The 20,130-nt window shown below is 51.1% G+C and overlaps 1 protein-coding gene across 4 annotated transcripts in view; it reads left to right on the forward strand.

Moving 5' to 3' along the window:
* Window positions 1-20,130, forward strand: part of Ano1 (anoctamin 1) — a 151,954-nt gene that overhangs the window by 128,297 nt on the left and 3,527 nt on the right. For all 4 annotated transcript variants that reach the window (XM_041666615.1, XM_041666612.1, XM_041666613.1 and 1 more), the window contains 6 exons: window positions 1,090-1,190; window positions 1,979-2,124; window positions 6,536-6,688; window positions 12,993-13,045; window positions 14,543-14,727; window positions 19,588-19,693. In XM_041666615.1, coding sequence (XP_041522549.1) covers window positions 1,090-1,190; window positions 1,979-2,124; window positions 6,536-6,688; window positions 12,993-13,045; window positions 14,543-14,727; window positions 19,588-19,693 — 744 coding nt within the window. The remainder of the gene's footprint in view (window positions 1-1,089; window positions 1,191-1,978; window positions 2,125-6,535; window positions 6,689-12,992; window positions 13,046-14,542; window positions 14,728-19,587; window positions 19,694-20,130) is intronic.

The following is a 20,130-nucleotide window of genomic DNA, read 5'->3' on the forward strand; positions in this document are numbered from 1 at the left end:
CCTGGTTGTCCTGGGACTTGCTTTATAGACCAGGCTATCCTCAAACTCACAGAGATCTGTCTGCCTCTACCTCCAGAGTGCTGGAATTGAAGGCGAGTGCCACCACACGCAGCTTTTCTGACTTCTCTCTCTTTTTAAATAACTCAAAAAGCTTCCTTGGGGCTACTCTCCATTTTGTTTTGTTAGCCTTTGGCTGTTTCCCTCTCTGGTTAGAGTGAATTAAGAAGGAAAAACAGACCCTGGCTGCATTTCTCTTTAACTCTAGCATGGCAGTGCCCACCTCTCTAACCTTAGACACAGTGCTGGAAACATTTGGCTTGCTCCTTTACACTTGGGGCTGTCAGTGTTCAACATTTCCAGCCCATAAAAAAGCTCAGCTTATCAGAAAATAAGGGGCGAGGGCTGGAAAGATAGTCAGTCAGTAAAGAAGTTGCTCTGCGGGCTTGAGGACCTGGGTCTGGTGTGGAAGGCCAGGTGTGGGGCTGGAGGGATGGCTAAGTGGTTAAGGGTGCTTGCTGCTCTTGCAGAGGACCCAGGTTGGATTCCTAGTTCCTACACTGTGGCTCATAACCATCTGTAACTCTGTTCCTGGGGCATCTAATGCCCTCCTTTGGCTTCCATGGGCACCAGGCATATATATGGTACACAGACATACTTGTAGGCAAAACACTCATACTCATAAAGTAAAATAAAAGTAATTCTTTTAAAAGCCAAGCTGGATGGCTCCTGAGGAATGAGTGACTCCTGAGACTGACCTCTTCTACCACTTTGCCCTATGCCTTGAGACGGGGCCTCTCGCTGAGTGGGAAGCTCGCTGTTGCAACTAGAATGGCTGGCCAGAGATATCTTGGTGTCCACCTACCTCTGCCCCCACCCCACGATGCTGAGATAACAGACACATGCCACCATGCTTGGCTTGGGAATCAAACTCAGACGTCCATGTGTACCAAGCAAGTGCTCCTACCCACCCAGCATCTCCCTAGCCCTTAACCTAACTTTTAAGAGGCTAGGAGTTGCCCCATAAGTTGAGGGCTAGCCTCATCCCCGACCCAGAGCCAGACTAGATCTGACTTGCCCTCTGTCCCACAGTGTGCTCCAGGTGGCTGCCTCATGGAGCTCTGTATCCAGCTGAGCATCATCATGCTGGGCAAGCAGCTGATCCAGAACAATCTCTTCGAGATCGGCATCCCGTGAGTGGCACCTGCCTTGGAGTAGGGGTGGGGCAGAGTAGAGGGATGGGCGACTCTGGTGGCTCTCAAAATAGCCTCTGTGACCGGTGAGGCATAAGCCTCCAGGGAAAGGAGACATCAGAAGGCAGGAGGTGAGGAGGGCGGGGAGGAAACATGCAGCCAAAGTTGCCCCATTGTAGACAACATGGACTCCCACCCTCAGGATGCCACACAGTCCTTAGTTCGTACCGGCCCCCCTGAGTGGCAGAGTAGACAGCTAGGGGCCAGTCCCTTTCATCTTGCTCCTCAGAAGTACAGGTTCCCTGGAGCCAGGCCCTTAGTGAACAAAGGAGAGGCTACAGGGGCATGGGATAGCCCACACGTCTGGGTCCTTCTCAGGGTCTCCCATGGCCATAGATGGCCTCTCACACTCCCTACCTCTCAGCATCTTAGGAGACCAGCAGAACCTTGCTGCCTCTGGGAGAAGGGCAGAGCTATTAGTCCCCTTCCAACAGACATATAACCAAGCATGGTGGCACATGCCTTTGTTCCCAACACCAGGGAAGAAGAGAAAGGTGGATTTGTGTAAGTTTGAAGCCAGCCTCGTCTACATAATAAATTTGAGGCCAGCCAGGCTTAATAGTGAGACCCTGGCTCAAAGCAAAACAAAAAAACAAAACAAAAAGATGCCTGTAATGCCATAATGCCTATTTCACTACACTAACCGGTGGCTCAGGCTCAGAGCAGACATGGTAGTGTAACTCAGAGATGCTGGTGGGTACAGCCCGCTGACACAGCGCCCCCTGCAGGAAGATGAAAAAGTTCATTCGCTACCTGAAGCTGCGCAGGCAGAGCCCCTCTGACCGCGAGGAGTATGTGAAGCGGAAACAACGCTATGAAGTGGACTTCAACCTCGAACCCTTCGCCGGCCTCACGCCCGAGTACATGGAAATGAGTGAGTCGCATCCTGGGGCAGGGCCGTGGGCACAGGCTATGGAGATGCAGGGTGGACAAAGACGAGGGATCTGGACGTGGTAATGGATGCCTGCCTGTGATCCCAGCGCTTGGAGACTGAGGCAGGAGGCCCTTGAGTTTGAGGCCAGCCTGGGTTACAAGCCAGTCTCAAAAATAAAACAAGAACAAAAAATGGCACCTGGGGCTGGGGAGATGGTTTAATTGTAGGTACCTTTTAAGCACTGGGATTTAAGCTCAATCCCTAGAACCCATTTTTAAAAAATACAAAACTGGGTGTGGTGATGTGTGCTTGTAATCCCAGCACTGGGGAAACAGGAAAAGGGTCCTGGGGCTCACAAGCCAGCCAGCCTAACCTAGCCTACTTGGGGAGTGCCAAGTCAAACAGAGATATTGTAAATAAATAAATAAATAAGGACTACACCTGAGGACCTGAGGGAGGGCACAGGCAGTTGACTTCTGACCTTTATTCCTGCACACACACACACACACACACACACACACACACACAGGCGGGAGAGGGAAGCAGAGCGGGCCACCAGGACAGAAAACAGGGAAAGGGCTGTGAGGCTGGGATGCCCGTGACCTCTTGCCCATTCAGCAGCATCAGGCAGAGGCAGAAACGGGAGATGCCTAGCCTAGACTCTTGGCTGTAGGCTCCCTCCTCCGGTCTGTAAACATAGCCCCTTGTCTTCAACTCTGTCTTCCAAAGGCCTAGGACAGGCAGCACATGGTCACCTGCCGCACAGGTGACACATTCAGCCAAGCAACAATTCCTTCTCCCTCTGCTTCCCTCACCAGCGAGATCAGCCCCATTGTAGGGTCCCAGCATTTGGGGCACCATAGCTACACCCCTTGAGAGTCCTCCTTTGGGTCTGTGGCTCCTCTCTTCTTCCTGAGCACCAAAATACCCGACTCCCCCTGGGCTTGCCGTGACCCCAGCATGAAACAAATACTCATAGTGAGGCCTGGGAAAGCCTCATCAACAGAGCATCCCTGCGTGAAAAGATGCGAAGAGGTAGCCAAGGAGGTAGCCAAGGTAGCCTATGTGGCCCTAGGGCCTTCCAGGCTTTCCCGGTTCATTCTGCCCCTCCGCTCTGCTCACAGTGGACTCCACATTGTTCTGCAGGTGTGTGACTCGGGCCTGCCATGGGCCTCTGCATTTACTGTACCTCTGCTGAGATGCTGTCCCTCAAATACCTGCATGGTCTTCTCTCTCCTTCCTCCAAGACTCTGCTTAGAGGGTCCCCCAAAAAGGTTTTCTCTGACCACAGGGGCTAAAAGAGTTGAACCTCCCCTATGCCTGGGATCTGACTCCTCCTCTGACCCCACTCTAAATCCAGCTGGCACCATCAGTTGCTCTTCCGTCCTGGTCTGTTTGTCTGTCTTGCAGAAGGATGTGGAGGGAAGACCTTTCCTTTTCACTCTTTTTTTTTTTTTAATGCTAAGTGTCCCTGATCCTAGGGGACGTCTTGATCCCCAGCTTTCACATGCTTTTTTTTTTTGAGAGGGAGAGACTTATTTATTTATTTTGTATACAGTGTACTGCCTGCATGTGTGCCTAAAGGCCAGAAGAGGACACCAGATCTCATTACAGATGGTTGTGAGTCATCATGTGGTTGCTGGGAATTGAACTCAGGACCTTTGGAAGAACAACCAGCGCTCTTAACTTCTTCAGTCCCTCACTCTTTTTTTTATGATTTACTTTTTTCTTCTTTATGTATGAGTGTTCTGTCTGCATGCACACCTTTATCCCAAAAGAGGACATTGGATCCCACGATAGATGGATAGATGATTGTGAGCCCCCATGTGGTTGCTGGGAATTGAACTCAGGACCTCTGGAAGAACAGCCAATGCTCTTAACCACTGAACCATCTCTCCAGCCCCCTTTTCCCACTCTTTACTGCCATCCCCCACCCCTAGAATGAACCCAAGTGCACAGCAGATGCTCCATGCATGTTCACTGGCTGTGTGGATGGGTGAGCACAGTCAGGAAGACTCAAGCACAAGGGAGCTTAGACTCACATGGCCTCAGTCACCATGGATGGGACTCAAACGCTCAGTATCAGGCCTGCCCCAGGTCCTGGCAGGGCAGGAACTGCTCTGGATTCTGCATTTGCCTTGGTGCTGAGAGGCCGGGCAGGTCTGGTATGTGGCCCCAGTGCTCCTCAACCTTGGCTTAGAGGGCAGTGATGAGCAGGTGCCCTTTAGACTGCGGAGCACTCTGCCCCCACACGTACCCTCCACCGCTCTGTGTTTGTTCATGTGGTTCTAAGCGGGTTGCTCTCAACTGCCCTCATGACTGGCAGGGGTCATCTTGCCCCAAGATTCAGGAGAGCATGGTGAAGGGGCAAACAGGACTCCAAGCTCCTTTCTTCTCCCTGTTCAGCCCCAGGGCCCTGGCCAGCAGAATCTGGGCACTGGTCCTCCTGTCCCCATTGTCAGCCTCTGCCCTCTGAGGAGGCTCTGGGAGACCCGATACCACAGAGAAGTGCCCTATGATTAACTGAGATGTGGTCGTTTCTCTCAGCTACTGAACTTTCACCTCAGGCTCCCATGAACCTCCAGGGCTTAGAGATAAGGAGATCTCTGGGACAGAGGCCTTATGTGCAGAGAAACCCACTAGGCCACGCTCCTCACCTGGCTTTCTCTCTGTCACATCAGCTGCTCTCTTCTCCTCTAGGGAAATCTAAGGCTGAGCACAGGAGCACAGGTGCCCACACTAACTTGAACAACAGAGTCTGTCCCCGTCCCCCTCCATTGTCTCTTTCTCATTCCCTTCAGGCTGGATGAGGCAGTGCCATCACACAGAAGTGGAAAAACCAAGGCTGGGACTGTAGCTCCGATGGTAGGGTGCTTGCTTAGTATGCACAAGGCCCTGGGTTCAATCCCCAGAAGAAACCAGACTTGGTAGTACAGGCCTGTACTGTAATCCCAGCACTTGGGAAGGGGAGACAGGAGAGTTAGAAGTTCAAGGTCATCTTTGGCTGCATAGTAAATTGGAGCGTTGTGCCAAATTACTTTAAGTTGGCAACCCTGAGCCTGGACCTCAGCAGCCATGGCCCATGCATGCAACCATGGCTCATGGCTGGTCTTGTTCCACCCTAACCTCCCAGCACCTCCAGATCTCAGCAGAGGCACCCCACCCTGCTGCCTCATACTTCCGGGCCAATGAGAGTTCACCAAGACCTCTTGGGAAACAGTTCTCACAGCCTCCTGCCCTGCTCGCCTTGGTAACAATGGCCGTACTCAGCCAGCTGAGCACAGGGTGACATTCTGCAGCTTCCTTATTTACCCCCTGGCATGAAACACCCTTGGACCGGGTCCTGCCATACAGCTCCTGGACCAGCTTTCTGACTCGTTTCTCTGGTGACCTTTTCCTGACCTGTTTTGACTCAGGTTGTCTGTAGCTTCCAGGGCTGAAGAAGCCCAGAGCTGGTGACCAGCAGCATGAGGCCTGGAAACAGAAGGCTGGGGAATCCTTGGAGGAAAGATGTCCTCCTGCTCTCGTAGCCCAATGGAAGAGGACAGGAGGGACCCTTGAGACGCAGTACCAGAGACAGACCTTCCTGACCCGAGGGAACCTCTGACCATGGGAGATTTGGTTGGCCTCGGGGAGGGGACAGGCCAGGCCATGAGCTCACTGTGATCTACCTATGAGCAGAGATTTCATAAGGTCAGACCTGTGACCCTCATGTACACCTGTGACTCAAGAGTCACACGAGGGGGAGCATAAACAGAACACATTTAGAGACACATGTAGAGCTGGGGAGATGGCTCCGCATGTGACATACTTTCTGCACACATGAAGACTTGAGTTCAATCCCCAAGACCCTCATAAAAAGCTGAGGGTAGTGGTATGCTTGTAATTGCAGCACTGGGGAAGTAGAAACAGGGGCTCCCTGGGCAGTCAGTCAGCCTAATCTGTGAGCCCCAAGTTCCAGTGAAAGATCCTCCACACACACACACACACACACACACACACACACACACACACACACGGTGGTTGGTACCTAAGGACCAAAATTCACAACATCTTCTGGTCTTCCATGCACACTCATGCACATGTGCACATACATTCACAGTCACACATACAAAGATAAATAAATAATCCAGACACGACGGCATACTGCCATAATCCCAACACTTGGGAGACTGGGGCAGGAAGATTGTCACAAGTTCAAGGTCAGCCATGTTGAATTCCTGACGCTATGACTTCTGTCTTCAGTCCCCTGGATATTGCCCAAGGTGGTAGTGGCTCTCTCCAGAGGGCTCCTCATGCACCTGCTGGCAGATTCACACAGGAGGGCTCCACAAGACAGGACGCCAGGCAGTCATGCTGGGGGCAGGGTGGCACGTGACTGTGTCGCTGACAGTGCTTGTTCTTCCTACAGTCATTCAGTTCGGCTTCGTTACCCTGTTCGTTGCATCCTTCCCTCTGGCTCCACTGTTTGCCCTGCTAAACAACATCATCGAGATCCGCCTGGATGCCAAGAAGTTTGTCACTGAGCTACGGAGGCCAGTAGCCATCAGAGCCAAAGACATTGGTAAGTGAGCTACAGAATGGGTCCAGCACACATGATAAGAGCAGGAAACTGCTACTCTTGAGAAGCCACTGGGGTCCAGACAACTGTTCCCTACAAGGGCTTTCCCACGACCTTCCCAAGTGATTGTCTTGAGTCAGCTACCAGTGATGCGGGACTGTCTGTCTCGTCCGTCTACTGTTAGAGGTCTCCCAAATGTGTTCAACCTTTTGGTTTTGTGATATGACATTGTCATCTACAAAGCTCATGCCGCAGAACAGCGCAACAAAAAGAAAATCATAAAAAGCTCAAAAGGGGCCGGGCGGTGGTGGCGCACGCCTGTAATCCCAGCACTTGGGAGGCAGAGGCCAGGCGGATCTCTGTGAGTCCGAGGCCAGCCTGGTCTACAAAGGGAGTTCCAGGACAGGCTCCAAAGCTACAGAGAAACCCTGTCTCAAAAACCCAAAAAAATAAATAAAATAAAAATAAAAAGCTCAAAAGTCACATTTTAAGTAAGTTCATAGTGATTCTCCTGAGGTGCGTCAGACACACATGAGGTGCTATTTTTCCTCCAGGCTTATTCTCAACACCTCATCCCCTGCCCCCCAACACCGGGATGGCCCCAGAACTAAGAGGTAGACCAGTGGGGACAGAGCATAAGCTTCTCATCAAGTCCCTCCCACCACTGGAGCGCTACAGCACGCAGTGCTCATGGGAAGAGGTAGTTGGGGCTGGAGAGAATATGCAGCAGTTAAGAGCACTGGCTGTTCTCACAGAGGACCCAGTTCAGTTCCTAGTCCTCATGTTGGGCAGCTCACAGATGCCTGTAACTTAAACTCCAGAAAATCCAGTGCCGCCTTCTGGTTTACAAGGGCACCTAAACACACACACACACACACACACACACACACAACCTTAAACAAAATGTTTTTGAAGAGAGAGGGTGCTGAGGAAGTACGGTTATGTTATTGGATGACTTGCCCTTGAGGTTCAAGGCCAGGATGAAACTCAGCATGGGACTGTGAACCCTGAGTCGCTTGGCTGTGTATCATACATGGAGGAGGGGGATGGGGAGTGGTACACACAATGCTGTCACAGTCCACAGTGTCAAAGGAAAAGCACGAGTGACCTGTAATCAGAGGCAGTTAAGGAGAGACACTGGATGTATTCAGGAAGAGGAGAGGACATGGAAGATGGAGTTGACAGAACCCCAGATGCCATTCATACCTCAGCCAGAGCCAGCAAGGACAGTGTCCCTCTTCTAAGCTGGAGCCCACTGTCCTTTAATCCAGCTCCTGATGAATACAGTCTTAGTGAGAAAGACATCTTTATGCTGATGCTTGGAATAAGCAAATAGTAAATCACGTAAGGGAAGCCATTGGCCACCTTCCCATATAGATTATATTCCCCGGTGATGGGGGTCTGTAAGGAGTGGCATTGAATTTTTTGTTTGTTTTATTTTGTTTGTTGGTTTGGGTTTTGGGGTTTTTTTGTTTGTTTGTTTGTTTGTTTTGTTGTTGTTGTTGTTGTTGTTTTTGGACATGGGGTTTCTCTTTGTAGCCCTAACTTCCTGGAACTTATTTTGTAGACCAGGCTAGCCTCAAACTCAGAGATCCACCTGCCTCAGGATCCCAGGTGCTGGAATTAAAGGTGTGTGCTACCATGCCCAGTGGTGTTGACTTTTCTAAGACCTTCCCCAGGCCCCTAGACATCCAGTTCATTCTATGGGGAATCCTTGGGTAGTACCATCCACCCCTATGGCAACCCTCAGATTGCACCGGCTACTCCATATTCTCTCCTGCTTTTGTTAGTGTCTCTGCCAGGCTGGGTGCTCTTTGGGCCATCACTTGGCTTCTGGTCAACCCCTACCATGGATGACCACATCCTTCAGCCTTCCAGCTGCCTCTGAGAAGGTGGCTCAAGCTCTCTATCACCTTGTGGTCTTTTACAGTGAGCCGGATGAAGTTGCCATGGTAACAATGTAGCACATCAACTATGGTGACTTCATCTTTGTGGTTCTATAGCCTAACTTACAACTATGCTACGAGGCCTGTACACATATATATACAGAGAGAGAGAGAGAGAGAAACACTTGAGAGTGAGTGGCCTGGAAACATGGGTGCTGGGTGAAGAAGAAGTCAGAGCCAAGACTCATGTGTGAGGTTCTTGTGCTGTGCTTGGACACTGTGGTTTCCTGATGTCACCTCCTATCCAAGCAACTCAGACAATGGAAACAGACAGACACCCAAATGGGTCTCCCTGGGTTCTGCCCACAGACGTACAATCATTGAAAGTCCCTGGACAAACTGACCCTTCCAGCCCCCAGTGTCTCTACTCTGCCCCCATTGTGGTCATGGAGTAAGCCACACCCAGGTATGGCCAGGCTGGTGACCCCAGAGGTGCAAGAGACATTCAGGAGCTCTTGGCTTGCCACAGCTTTAGGGACACAAGGATCCTCAGTGGAAGGCCAAATCTAGGCATTTTTTTCTTTTTACTTTTACAAATGCAAAAGCTGTTCCCCAGAGGGATGATGGAGAATGAGCCCTGGGCCACGTCTGGACTGTATCTGAGCTGCAGGATGGACACCCCACATCCTTCTCTAAGACAAACCCAGAGATGTGTTCAATACAAACTTTTGGAACTTTCCACCTATTGGGCCTTTGGAGGAAGCTCAGAGGAAGTCTGGGCAGAGTCTAGGTCCCACTGCCCAAAGAACCAGAGTCCTCCATCTCCTCAATGAACAGATGGTCAACTTTGAAAGCCCTGTACTGAATGCCAGAGGCCCAAAGGGAACCTGGGTGATTTTTTAGAAACCCTAAAGTTCACTGTCCCATTGCTGGAAAGAAAAGCAAACAGCCACATTGTTCCCCATTGGTCCTCACAAGTGCCCAGTGGCATCCCCAGTAGGTATGTCATTGATGAATTTTGTTTCTGGACAGAGGCCAGCTAGCCCTAGAGGATGTCCTCTAAAACCTTGCAAGCCCACCAGAGTGAGCAGGGTACTATGGGTGGCCTCCTAGGGCCTGCTGTCATCCCCGCCCCCACGGAGTGTCCTCTGAGTCCTCGCTCCAGGCTCCTTGCTTTTTCCCAGGCCTCACAGATCAGCAGCTGCTTCCTGGTTCCTGCCCATTTGGTTGGAGGCGTGATCTGCCTTTCACATGCTTGTTTGTGGCCTCCTGAGCTGTAACCTTTTGCTCAAAGGGGCTTTTGTCTTCCTCCTCTGATCCGTGCAGAGCCTCTGGGCCAGCGTTCCCAGGGGACAGGAGACCCAGTGGCGCCAGTGGCCTGCACCCCCACAGACCCTGGCTAGCGGCAGCTGTGCTCCGGACTGCAGGAGCCTTTATCACACGGCCTCTTAGGTGGAAGTCTCTGGGGGGGGGGGGGGGTACACATCGACGATGAAGAGGACCCCAGAATCCAAGTCTTCAGGCAGGAAGGACTCCCTGCACTGTACTGCACACAGTGAGAAGCTCTAGTCACCTGCCTCAGCACTGAGTGGATGCCATGTTCTCGTGGAACATCTGGTCTGACCAGCATGCTTCCTTGCCAAGCTATTGGAAATGGGTTTTAACGTCATAGGGAGTGGTGGAGGAAGAGGAGGATGAGGAGAGGAAGAAAGAAGAAGAAAAAGAAGAACCACACGAGATGGTACACACCTGTAACCCAGCACTCAGAAAGTGGAAGCAAGAGGAGGATTGGAAGTTCAAGGTCACTCTGGGCTCCTCATCTCAAGTTCAAAGTAGCTTGGGCTATGTGAAATTCTGTCTCCAGAAATAATAAATAAAGTAAAAATAGACTTTAGCCAGTTGCTCTGGCACGTTTTTGATCCCAGCAGGAAACAGAGGCAGGTGGATCTCTGAGTCCCAGGCCAGCTAAGGCTACACAGTGAAACCCTGTCTAAAAAAATCAAATAAAGAGAAGGGAGGGTAAGATCATTCCAACTGGAGTTTGCAAAATTATCAGTCACCCAGCAATCCTATTCCTGCTTTAGACCCTGGAAAATTAAAAACTAATGTTCAAATAAAAACTTGTCTATAGACAGGGCATAGTTGTACTTGGAAATCCAAGCACTCAGGAGGGTGAGGCAGGAGGATTTCTGCTTGTTTGAGCTCAGCCAAGGCTACAAAATGAGTTTCAGGCCAGAACTTGAGTTATAGAATAAGACCCTGTCTCAAAAGTAAATGTATTTATTAAATTAATAGACAAAGTAGGCTTCACTGCGAGTTTGCCAGTTGTGGCGAACAACAGCGGTGGGTATTGAATGCAGTGAAGTAAGGTGGAGCCCACCCTGAACTTCACCTTCGCTTGGCTAGGGATTTGGCCTCAATAGAATGCTTGCCTGCCCTGCACAAAGCCCTGGGTTTGGTCTGCAGCACCACATGGCTCAAACACAGTGACACATACCTGTAATCCTAGCCCCCCGGAAGGTAGAAGAAGGAAGATGAAGGAGTTCAAAACCATCCTTGGCTCATAGTGAATTTGAAGCTAGTCTGAACCACATGAGACGCTGTCTTAGAAAGGAAGAAAAGAAGGAAGGAAAAGAAAAGATAAAAGAAAGAAAAATAAAGCAAAGAGCTAAAGCATCAAGAAGCATCTGGTGGTTCCAAGAGGTGTGGCATCAGGGACTCCCCTGTATGTAGAGAACAGGTATGGTCAACTGACCTGCAGGAGCCTCCACCATCAGCCACAGGATCTCTATAGGAAGCCCATCTTACACAAGTGGCTTCTGTCTCCCGCTGTGGTTCAGGAGATGGAACTCTGGTCATCCAGCTTGGGCAAAGGAGCTTTTGCCTGCTGGACCGTCTCGCCAGCCTCAACAGTCTCCAGGAGTCTGCAGCCGGTAGGGCCTGCCCTTAGTATCCTCTGCTCTGGTTTTATCTGAAAAGGCTTTATGCATTTCTGCAGCCACTCAACAAACACCTAATAGGTCAATGCAGCGAGGCTCTGGAGACAAGTGATGCATGAACCACAGCTAGCTCTCAGTCTACTGCAGAGCTCTCAGCTCCTGAAACACGACATAAGAGGCCAGGTGTGAAGTGCTGCCACCGGTGACTAGAATGTTGGTGACGACCTCACAAGGATTCCCTCCCCTCCTAGTGCCTTTGCTGGCTCCCTCATGCCTATGACATTTTCATCACACGGGATCACCTGTCTGCTTACTACTTTGGCTAGCAGGAAGGTAGACAGAACCACCACCTTCCCAGGAAGCACCAGGTAGAAGTGTGTGAACATCTCACCTCAGAGTAGACTGTCACTTACTAGGGGCAGGAATGTGGGGTGGTTCTTTCTGAGACTTCCCACCTGGTGGCATGGGTGTCTCATTGCCGTGGTGGGGGCTGTTTTATCCTGGCTGGGGCAGGAGGACTTATCAAATTCATGTGCATTGTTATAGCCTTGGACGCTGGTCAAACCATGATTCCCAGATTCTGGGATGCCCAGTACTGAACACCTGCTGGCCTCGTGGGCCACCAGTGTGAAGCTCTAAAATGAGAGCTCGGAAGCTTGTCCCACTCCTTCTAGATGGGGGAACATGTGGCACCTGGCCATACACCACACGTGGAACAAAACACCTGACATAGTTTCCCCAAGAGTGGAGACAGTAGGATCTTCTTTATGAGAAGCCATAGACCTGGCTCAAGACTGAAAGCCAGATATGGACAGGGCACACTCTTGGCCTAATGGACTGCAGTTCAGACAGGCCCCCTGGACACACACCTAGCCTCACGGGTGAGGTTGGGGCTGGGGGTACAGTACATGGGACTCCCTGCAGGAATCTCAGCCTGAAGGCCCCTAACAAGCACGGTACCTCCTTCCTGAATCTTGTTCCTTCTCCTTTCCATTGGAAGATGGCTGAGGAGCAAGGTCCCACCACGCTGGGAATAAGCCTTCTGCTGATCTGGAATCATAATAGTGGAAGCCAGGTCCTGTCCTGGCATGATGGTTGGCTTGAACACTGCTAAGCATCACCCCCGAAGCAAGAGCCCAACCTCGACAGTCAGGGTGCCCTAGCCAGAGGTCAAGTCATGGGCTGTAGGAAAGGGATCTTCCTGCACTGAGCACCTCTAGACAGGTTTACAGGGAAGGTCCAGGGCCACTAAGGACCAGGGTGTCTAGGTTGTGGAAACTCATAGATAACCCATAATGTGACATGGTAACACAGTGCAGCCAGGGCATTGTGTTCCCTAGGCTCCTCCTGTGCCTTCCCCAGCATTGCGGGGGTGGCCCTCTTGCTGCCCCAGTTCTTGCAAGGTTGGGCCCACCCAGGCACTGCCTGGGCACCACAAACTGTACACCAGTCCACAGGAGATCCCATCTGCTTCTCCCCTAGGCATCTGGTACAACATTCTCAGAGGCGTCGGGAAGCTGGCTGTCATCATTAATGTAAGTGATGGGAGTGGGAATCCTGGCGGGGCAGTGAGACCATGGGGCTGTTGGTGTCTCTCTTTAGAAACTTTCCTTGAGGACTAGGGCTGGAGCTCAATAGGTTGCATGCTTGTCTAGCATGCACGAGGCCCGAGTTTCATCCCCAGCATTGAATAAACCAGGTGTGGTGGAGCGTACCTGTTCTTCCAGCACTCCGGGACAGGGAGGCAGGAGGATCTGAAGTTCAAGGTCACCCTTATTACCATAAAGAGTTCAGGGCCAGCCTAGGATACTTAAGACACTGTCTATAAACAAACAAAGAAACAAAAGCCCATTTGTAACGTAGCTGGAAAGTAGCTGGAAAGCGAGACGAAGCTAGCACCCCTGTCTCTATCAAGCCTGGTGTCACACCCTTAGCTTCCTTCCCAGCTCATAACCATGTCTTCCCAGCACACAGTATGGCTCCCATTAGTCTTTCCTGGCCTTAGGTCAGGAGTGGGATAACCCTTGGCCCCTGTGGTCCCCACAGGCTCCATATTGCTGCAGCAAAGCCCAAGGCTCACTCAGAGGCACAGGAACCCCAGGTGGACATGCAGCATCACAGCTGTGTGCCCTAACCTTCTGCCTCTCCATACACTGACTGAGCCCCTGTGTGCAGACACAGCACCCATGGGAAGCAGGGGTAGCTCCCAGAACAGTGCAGGCCCAGGGTGTCCAATGCAGGAACACCTGGGATCCAGGTCCTGCTAGGCATAGGGGTGATATTCAAGCCACTAGGAGCCACACTGTCCTTCCCTAGTGCCAAATGCCTACTTCTCCAGTTGAGGCCTTGAAGCCCCTTGTTAAAGGAACTGAGAAGGACTGACCCTGGCGGAGCAGAAGTAGGGTCCAGAATACGGGGACCCAGAGTATAGCCTGTGTGCAATGTGTGAAGCCAGGGCACACGTAGGGCATCTCATGAGGACAACGGCAACAACGTTAGATACTCCCAGAATATTCTAAACCTATATTCTTGCCACATACCAAGCCATTAGCCTATACACAGCTGTGGAGGTATAGCCTGGCAAGCCCCATGCTATAGATAACTAAGCCACAGAGAGAGAAGGTGACATACCCAAGGCCACACATCCATCAGAGGCTGTTGGGCTTCAGGCCCCTGCATGAAGTCTGTCGTAGAGGTAGGCAAGAACTTCACAGTTTGCAGATTCCTTCTTTGGGCTCCTGAATTTCCCCAGCAAGCCCAGGTTACAGGTAAGGTCTGTGCCCAGTGAGCATGGCCAACCTGTTAAACAAGAACAGGAGGATGGCACAGCGAGCTTGGCACCCAGAGCCACACAGCCTATGAAAGGCAGCCCACTGTCCCTACTGTCCCTCCTGAAGGACAACTACCATAGCCCATCATGCTCCTGTAAGCTGCGGAAATGAACAGGACCATCCTGACCCTTTGTTCAGTCACGCTATCCTGCCCTGCCCTGCCCTGCCCTGGTCCTCACCCTCGCTCCTTCTCTCTGGCAGGCCTTTGTGATCTCCTTCACGTCTGACTTCATCCCTCGCCTAGTGTACCTCTACATGTACAGTCAGAACGGGACCATGCACGGCTTCGTCAACCACACACTCTCCTCCTTCAATGTTAGTGACTTCCAGGATGGCACAGCACCCAATGACCCACTGGACCTGGGCTATGAGGTTCAGATCTGCAGGTACTGCTTTCATGTCTCCTCCTGAAGAGAGGCCTTGCAGAGGCAGCTGGGAAAGGCTAGGCAGAGCCAGGCTTCTTCGGGTGCAAGACTCCAGGAGTACTTACATGCAGTTTGTAAAATGACTGCAGGGGTGGCACACTATATAATCCCACGCTAGGAGCGTGAGGCAGGGGGATTGCTGTGAGTTTGAGGCCAGCCTGGACTACATGAGATCATGCCTCAAATAGAGTATACTGGTTTGTGGAAATAAAAGATCAGAAGTTCAAGGCTATCCTCAGCTACATATTGAGATTGAGTCTGGCCTGTACTACATCAGATCTTGTCTCATAAAAAAACATAACATGAGCCAGACACGTGGCTTAGCAGTTAAAAGTACCTGTTCTTGCAGAGGACCAGTGTTTGACTCCCAGCACCCACGAGGTGGTTCACAACCATCTGTAACTCCAGTTACAGGGGTTCTGAAGCTCCCCTCTTCTGGCCTCTGTGTGGTACACAAACATACATATATTCAGGCAAAACATTCATATACCTAAAATAAGTAAAAATATTTTTTCAAAATTAAAAAGCAGAAAAACAAAAGATATATATGTGTATATATGTGTGTATTTGAAGACATACACACACATGTGCACACATACACATGCGCATGTATGATGTCCTGCATGGTGGTGCATACCTATAATCCAAACATTCAAGAGGCCAAGGCAGAATGAGGCAAGCCTGGACTACCCCAAACCCTTTCTTTTTTGTTTGTTTATTTGTTTACTTTTATCTGAGACAGGGTTTCTCTGTGTAGCCCTAGCCATCCTGCAACTTACTTTGTAGACCAGGCTGACCTCGATCTCAGAGATCTGCCTGCTTCTGCCTACAGAGTGCTGGGATTCAAGGCAGGTGCCACACTGCCACCACCACCTGGCTGTTTGCTTACTTTTCTGAGACAGTCTCACTATGTAGCCCTGGCTGGCCTAGAACTCTCTATGTTGTCCAGGTAGCCCCAAACTCACAGAGATCTGCCTGCCTCTATCTTCCAAGTCTGAGTCCAAACGCTACGACTTAAAGCCAGACAGCTGGGATTAGAGGTGGACGCTGCCCAGCTGAGGCCCCGTCTTTATTTTTTTTATTTTTTTATTTTATTTTTTTTGGTTTTTCGAGACAGGGTTTCTCTGCGGTTTTGGAGCCTGTCCTGGAACTAGCTCTTGTAGACCAGGTTGGTCTCGAACTCACAGAGATCTGCCTGCCTCTGCCTCCCGAGTGCTGGGATTAAAGGCGTGTGCCACCACCGCCCGGCTGCCCCGTCTTTAATAATAAATAAATAACATGTGGTAGTCTGGCGGGAAGGGGCAGAGAGTTCTGGTTTTACACGTGATCTATTCCCCAGAAGCCAACGTTACACCTTAGCTCATGCTCTGGGGTGGATGTGAGTTATCCCTGAAGATTCCCATGCAAGGAAGCTCCTCCTCGGGGTGGCAGAGGGAAGGTGCCTTTAAGAAGCTGGGTCTGACACCGTTATCGCAGTACTAGGGAGATGGAAGCAGGAGGATCAGTGCAAGGCAACCTAGGCTAATGAGACCCTGACTCAGATAGATAGATAGATAGATAGATAGATAGATAGATAGATAGATTTGTATCTTTATAAATATATTTGTTATGTTGATATTTATATATGAATAAATAAGTTATAAATAATAAACCTATTTATTCAAGTAGCCTAAGGCTACTATAAGGAAGAAGAACGGGGAAAGAAAAGAAGACATCATTTCTATTTGTTTTGTGCCAGGGTAGAACAGCAGCTATCCTGGGACCTTGTTCAGGGGTGGAGCCTATGGAGGCAGGTTTGAGAGGAGACAGTCCAGTATGGTTTTCATCTCTGAAAGCCCTCTCTCTGCACGTAGCCTAGGACAGAAATGCACAGCCCAGGGGACCCTCCCAAGTTGAAAACACAAGTCACTTCAGAAGCTTGTTGCTTCTTCCGACCTCCCCTGCCCAGTAGTCTGCAGAAGACACCAGTCTTGGGACTTTCCAGCCAGGAGAGAGAGGCTAGTCCACCTCTTGCTAGCCAGGGAAAGGGCCAAGTTCAAAGTGGATTTCCTCTGAGTGTCGGTGGCTTTGCTCCCTGTAGAATTGAAACTTTGTTCGTGGAGCTGTTGATTGGGGCTCTGTGTGTGCACCGGCAGAGGTGCTGGTCATTCCTAGGGAAGCAATGATGCTCCCTGGTGTGGGGGAGGGCTCCTGATTGGGGAGCAAAGTGTGAGGTGTGGGGGACAGGTGCTCTGCCACCGCTGTTAGGAAACTACTTCAAAATCCAACCTCGTACTGGGCAGCCAGACTAGAGGACACTCTGGTGTTGTTGAAAGTACCCCCAGCCGGGACGCCATCAGGTGCTACAGAGTTCGGGAAAATGGAAGCTTAGAGGAAAAGTCACTAAGAGAAAACAGAAATCACTGTTGTTTTTCTGCACACTCCTGGCAGAGTGGCAGCAGCAGGCTTAAACGCAGGGAGGTAGAGAGTTCTAGGTCAAGCCCAGGAAGCAGATCTCCAAAAACACAGGGCCCAGACCCCATCTATGTCCCTGCTGCTTTGGGCCCATGCAAGCAGAGGCCCTGGTCCCCAGCTCCAGTTCTAGCTGACTCCCACCGCCTGGACCACAATCCTGTGCCTCAGCCTCCTTGAGCTCCCCAGGTACACCAGACACACCCACCACAGCTACCCCCCAAAGCTGGAGCCCGACCAAGCCCAGAGAACAGCAGAAGCAGTGAATAGGACCCAGGACTCCTGCAGGCTCCTGTTTATTCCTGTGCTAAAGCAAGCACGGCCCAGGTCAGCCCCATCCACCCCAAGAGACCACATTCTCCTCTCCCCATGGAGGCCAGAAGGGGGCTGACTAGTAAAGCCGGGAATGGGAAGACAATGAATCTAAAGGTCGGCATGGCTGGTGGGGGGTGGTGACTGAAGAGTCATGAGTGGGCTTTCAGGGATGCATAGGAGTTTTCCAGGTAACCCAAGGTTTGGAGGGGAAAAGGCGGAACGGACGTGTGTGGTAACACTGGGGGCACAGGCTGTTTGTTCCTATCAGTGACTACACAGCATCTGCTCAGCACCTGCTACTGTTCCCAGCCAGTCCCATCTGGGGAGCTGGTGGTTCCATGGCAAACAGGCCCTAGAGACTCCTGTCCAACTCCGTCCCTGAACAAAAGGTTCCATCCGCTGTGTTCTCACCTATGTGCCCTCTGGGGTGGTGTTGGGCACAACTCACAAATGCTTACGACATAAACAAGTGAGGGAATGTTCAGACTGAGGTCCAGAGAGGGCTAGCGAGTGCTTGGGAAACACACAGCAAGTTGTTAGTAAACGTGAGCTGTGCTTCTGGGGCCAAGTACCTCCTCCTGGTGTCCCCTCCCTGGGCGTCAGCTTTTAGTGACCAGCCTGGGACATACCAGTTGCTCTAGAGACTCTGTCGCTAGCTGGGAATTGTGTTATATGACGCATGTATCTCACTGCTGTGGTAAAATACCTGACAAAATCAACTACAGACCAGGCGGTAGTGGCGCACGCCTTTAATACCAACACTCAGGAGGCAGAGGCAGGAGGATCTATGAGTTCGAGGCCAGCCTGGTCTACAGAGCAGGTTCTCAGACAGCTAGAGCTACACAGAGAAACCCTGACTCAAAAGGAAAAACAAAATAAGAACAACAACTTAAGGAAGGAAAGGTCTGTTCTGGTGTTCTGGCTCACAGTGTGAAACCCCAGTCCATCCTGAGGGAAGGGAAGACATCAGGAGTGGGGACGCCTGGTCACTTCGCATCCACAGACAGGAAGCAGAAAGAGATGGCTGCTGGCGCTCAGCTCATTTTCTCCTGTGCATTCAGTCCAGGACCACAGCCCATGGAGGGTCCCGCCCACATTCAGGGCGGGTCTTCCCACCTCAGTTAAACCTCTGGTGGAAACACCCTCACACCTACCCAGAGGTCATGGTGCACACATGGAGGGCAGAGGGCAGTTCTCAGGAGTCAGCTTTCTCTTGCTACCATGTGGGTCCTAGGAGTCAAACTCAGGTAGTCAGGCTTGGTACCAGCGCCTTTACACAGAGTCAGCTCGCCAGCCCTCCATGGCGACTCCAAATCCAGTCAAGTAGACAAGCAAGCCCATGTGGGCTGCGTGGTTAAGAGCCCTAGCTGCTCTCCTGGAGGACCCGAGTTCAGATCCCATAGCCCACATCTGGCAGCTCACAGCTACCTGTAACACTAACTCCAGGGTGGTCTGCTACTCCCTTCCTGCCTCTGACGACACTGAATGCACATGCATAGACACACATAATTAAATTCAAAAGAAAAACATTAATCATCCTTGTTAACATGACACCAAGCACATTGTTTAAATCAGGATGTCCCACCCTTGGCCGTAAAGGCTCAAGTTCATCTCATAACACACACTACTTCTTGTGTGTCTCAAAAGTCCTGAGTCTCAACACTGTCCAAAGTCCCTGGTAGGGGCTGGAGAGATGGCTCAGCAGTGAAGAGCATTGCCTGCTCTTCCAGAGGTCCTGAGTTCAATTCCCGGCAACCACATGGTGGCTCACAACCATCTGTAATGAGGTCTGGTGCCCTCTTCTGGCCTGCAGGCACACACACAGGCAGAATTTTGTATACATAATAAGTAAATAAATAAATATTTTTTTTTAAAAAAAAGTCCCTGGTATCTATTTTCTCCAAGTGCCTGAGTCCTGACCACCCCATCCAGGTTGGAGAGAATTTCTAGGCAGAGAGCAAGCCTTCCCGGCAGCGGGCCTCAGAGCCTGGCTCAGCTTCTCTCCAGAGCCCAAGATCCACTTGGCCTGCCCTTGACTCCCCACACCTTTTGCAGGTACAAAGATTACCGTGAGCCTCCGTGGTCAGAACACAAGTATGACATTTCTAAAGACTTCTGGGCTGTCCTGGCCGCCCGACTGGCCTTTGTCATTGTTTTCCAGGTATGTGTGGGTTGGGGACATCTGTCTCTAGAAAGTGGAGGGATAGCACTTGGGAAGTGCCAACAGGAGGGGGAGCTGATCATGGCAGGAGGCAGGTACCTTGATATGTCTTCAGGGACTCTGAGGAGGACACTGAATGAACTGAACCTGAGCAAAGATCAGGAGAGTTTCAGGGGACAGGCAAGGGAAGGTGGGATTGTGAGAGCAGTGGGCTCCATAGAGCAGACTTGTAGGAAGAAGAGGCCTCTCTGTCCCTGCTTGTCTCCCTCTGTCTCTGTGCCAGGGGCCAGGCAAGTTCAGACTGGATGCAGTGGTTCTCAGATAACACCAGACCCAGGCAGCAGCCCTACTATGGGCTAAATTACACACACACACTTAAAATTTTTACAAAGAGTATCAAAGAATATGACCCCACAGGCTGGTCTACAACCCAGTCT

The sequence above is a fragment of the Microtus oregoni genome, unplaced genomic scaffold, assembly GCF_018167655.1.
Source record: "Microtus oregoni isolate MIOR12 unplaced genomic scaffold, Mior012 000016F_ref0000370, whole genome shotgun sequence".
NCBI classification, from domain to species: domain Eukaryota; kingdom Metazoa; phylum Chordata; class Mammalia; order Rodentia; family Cricetidae; genus Microtus; species Microtus oregoni.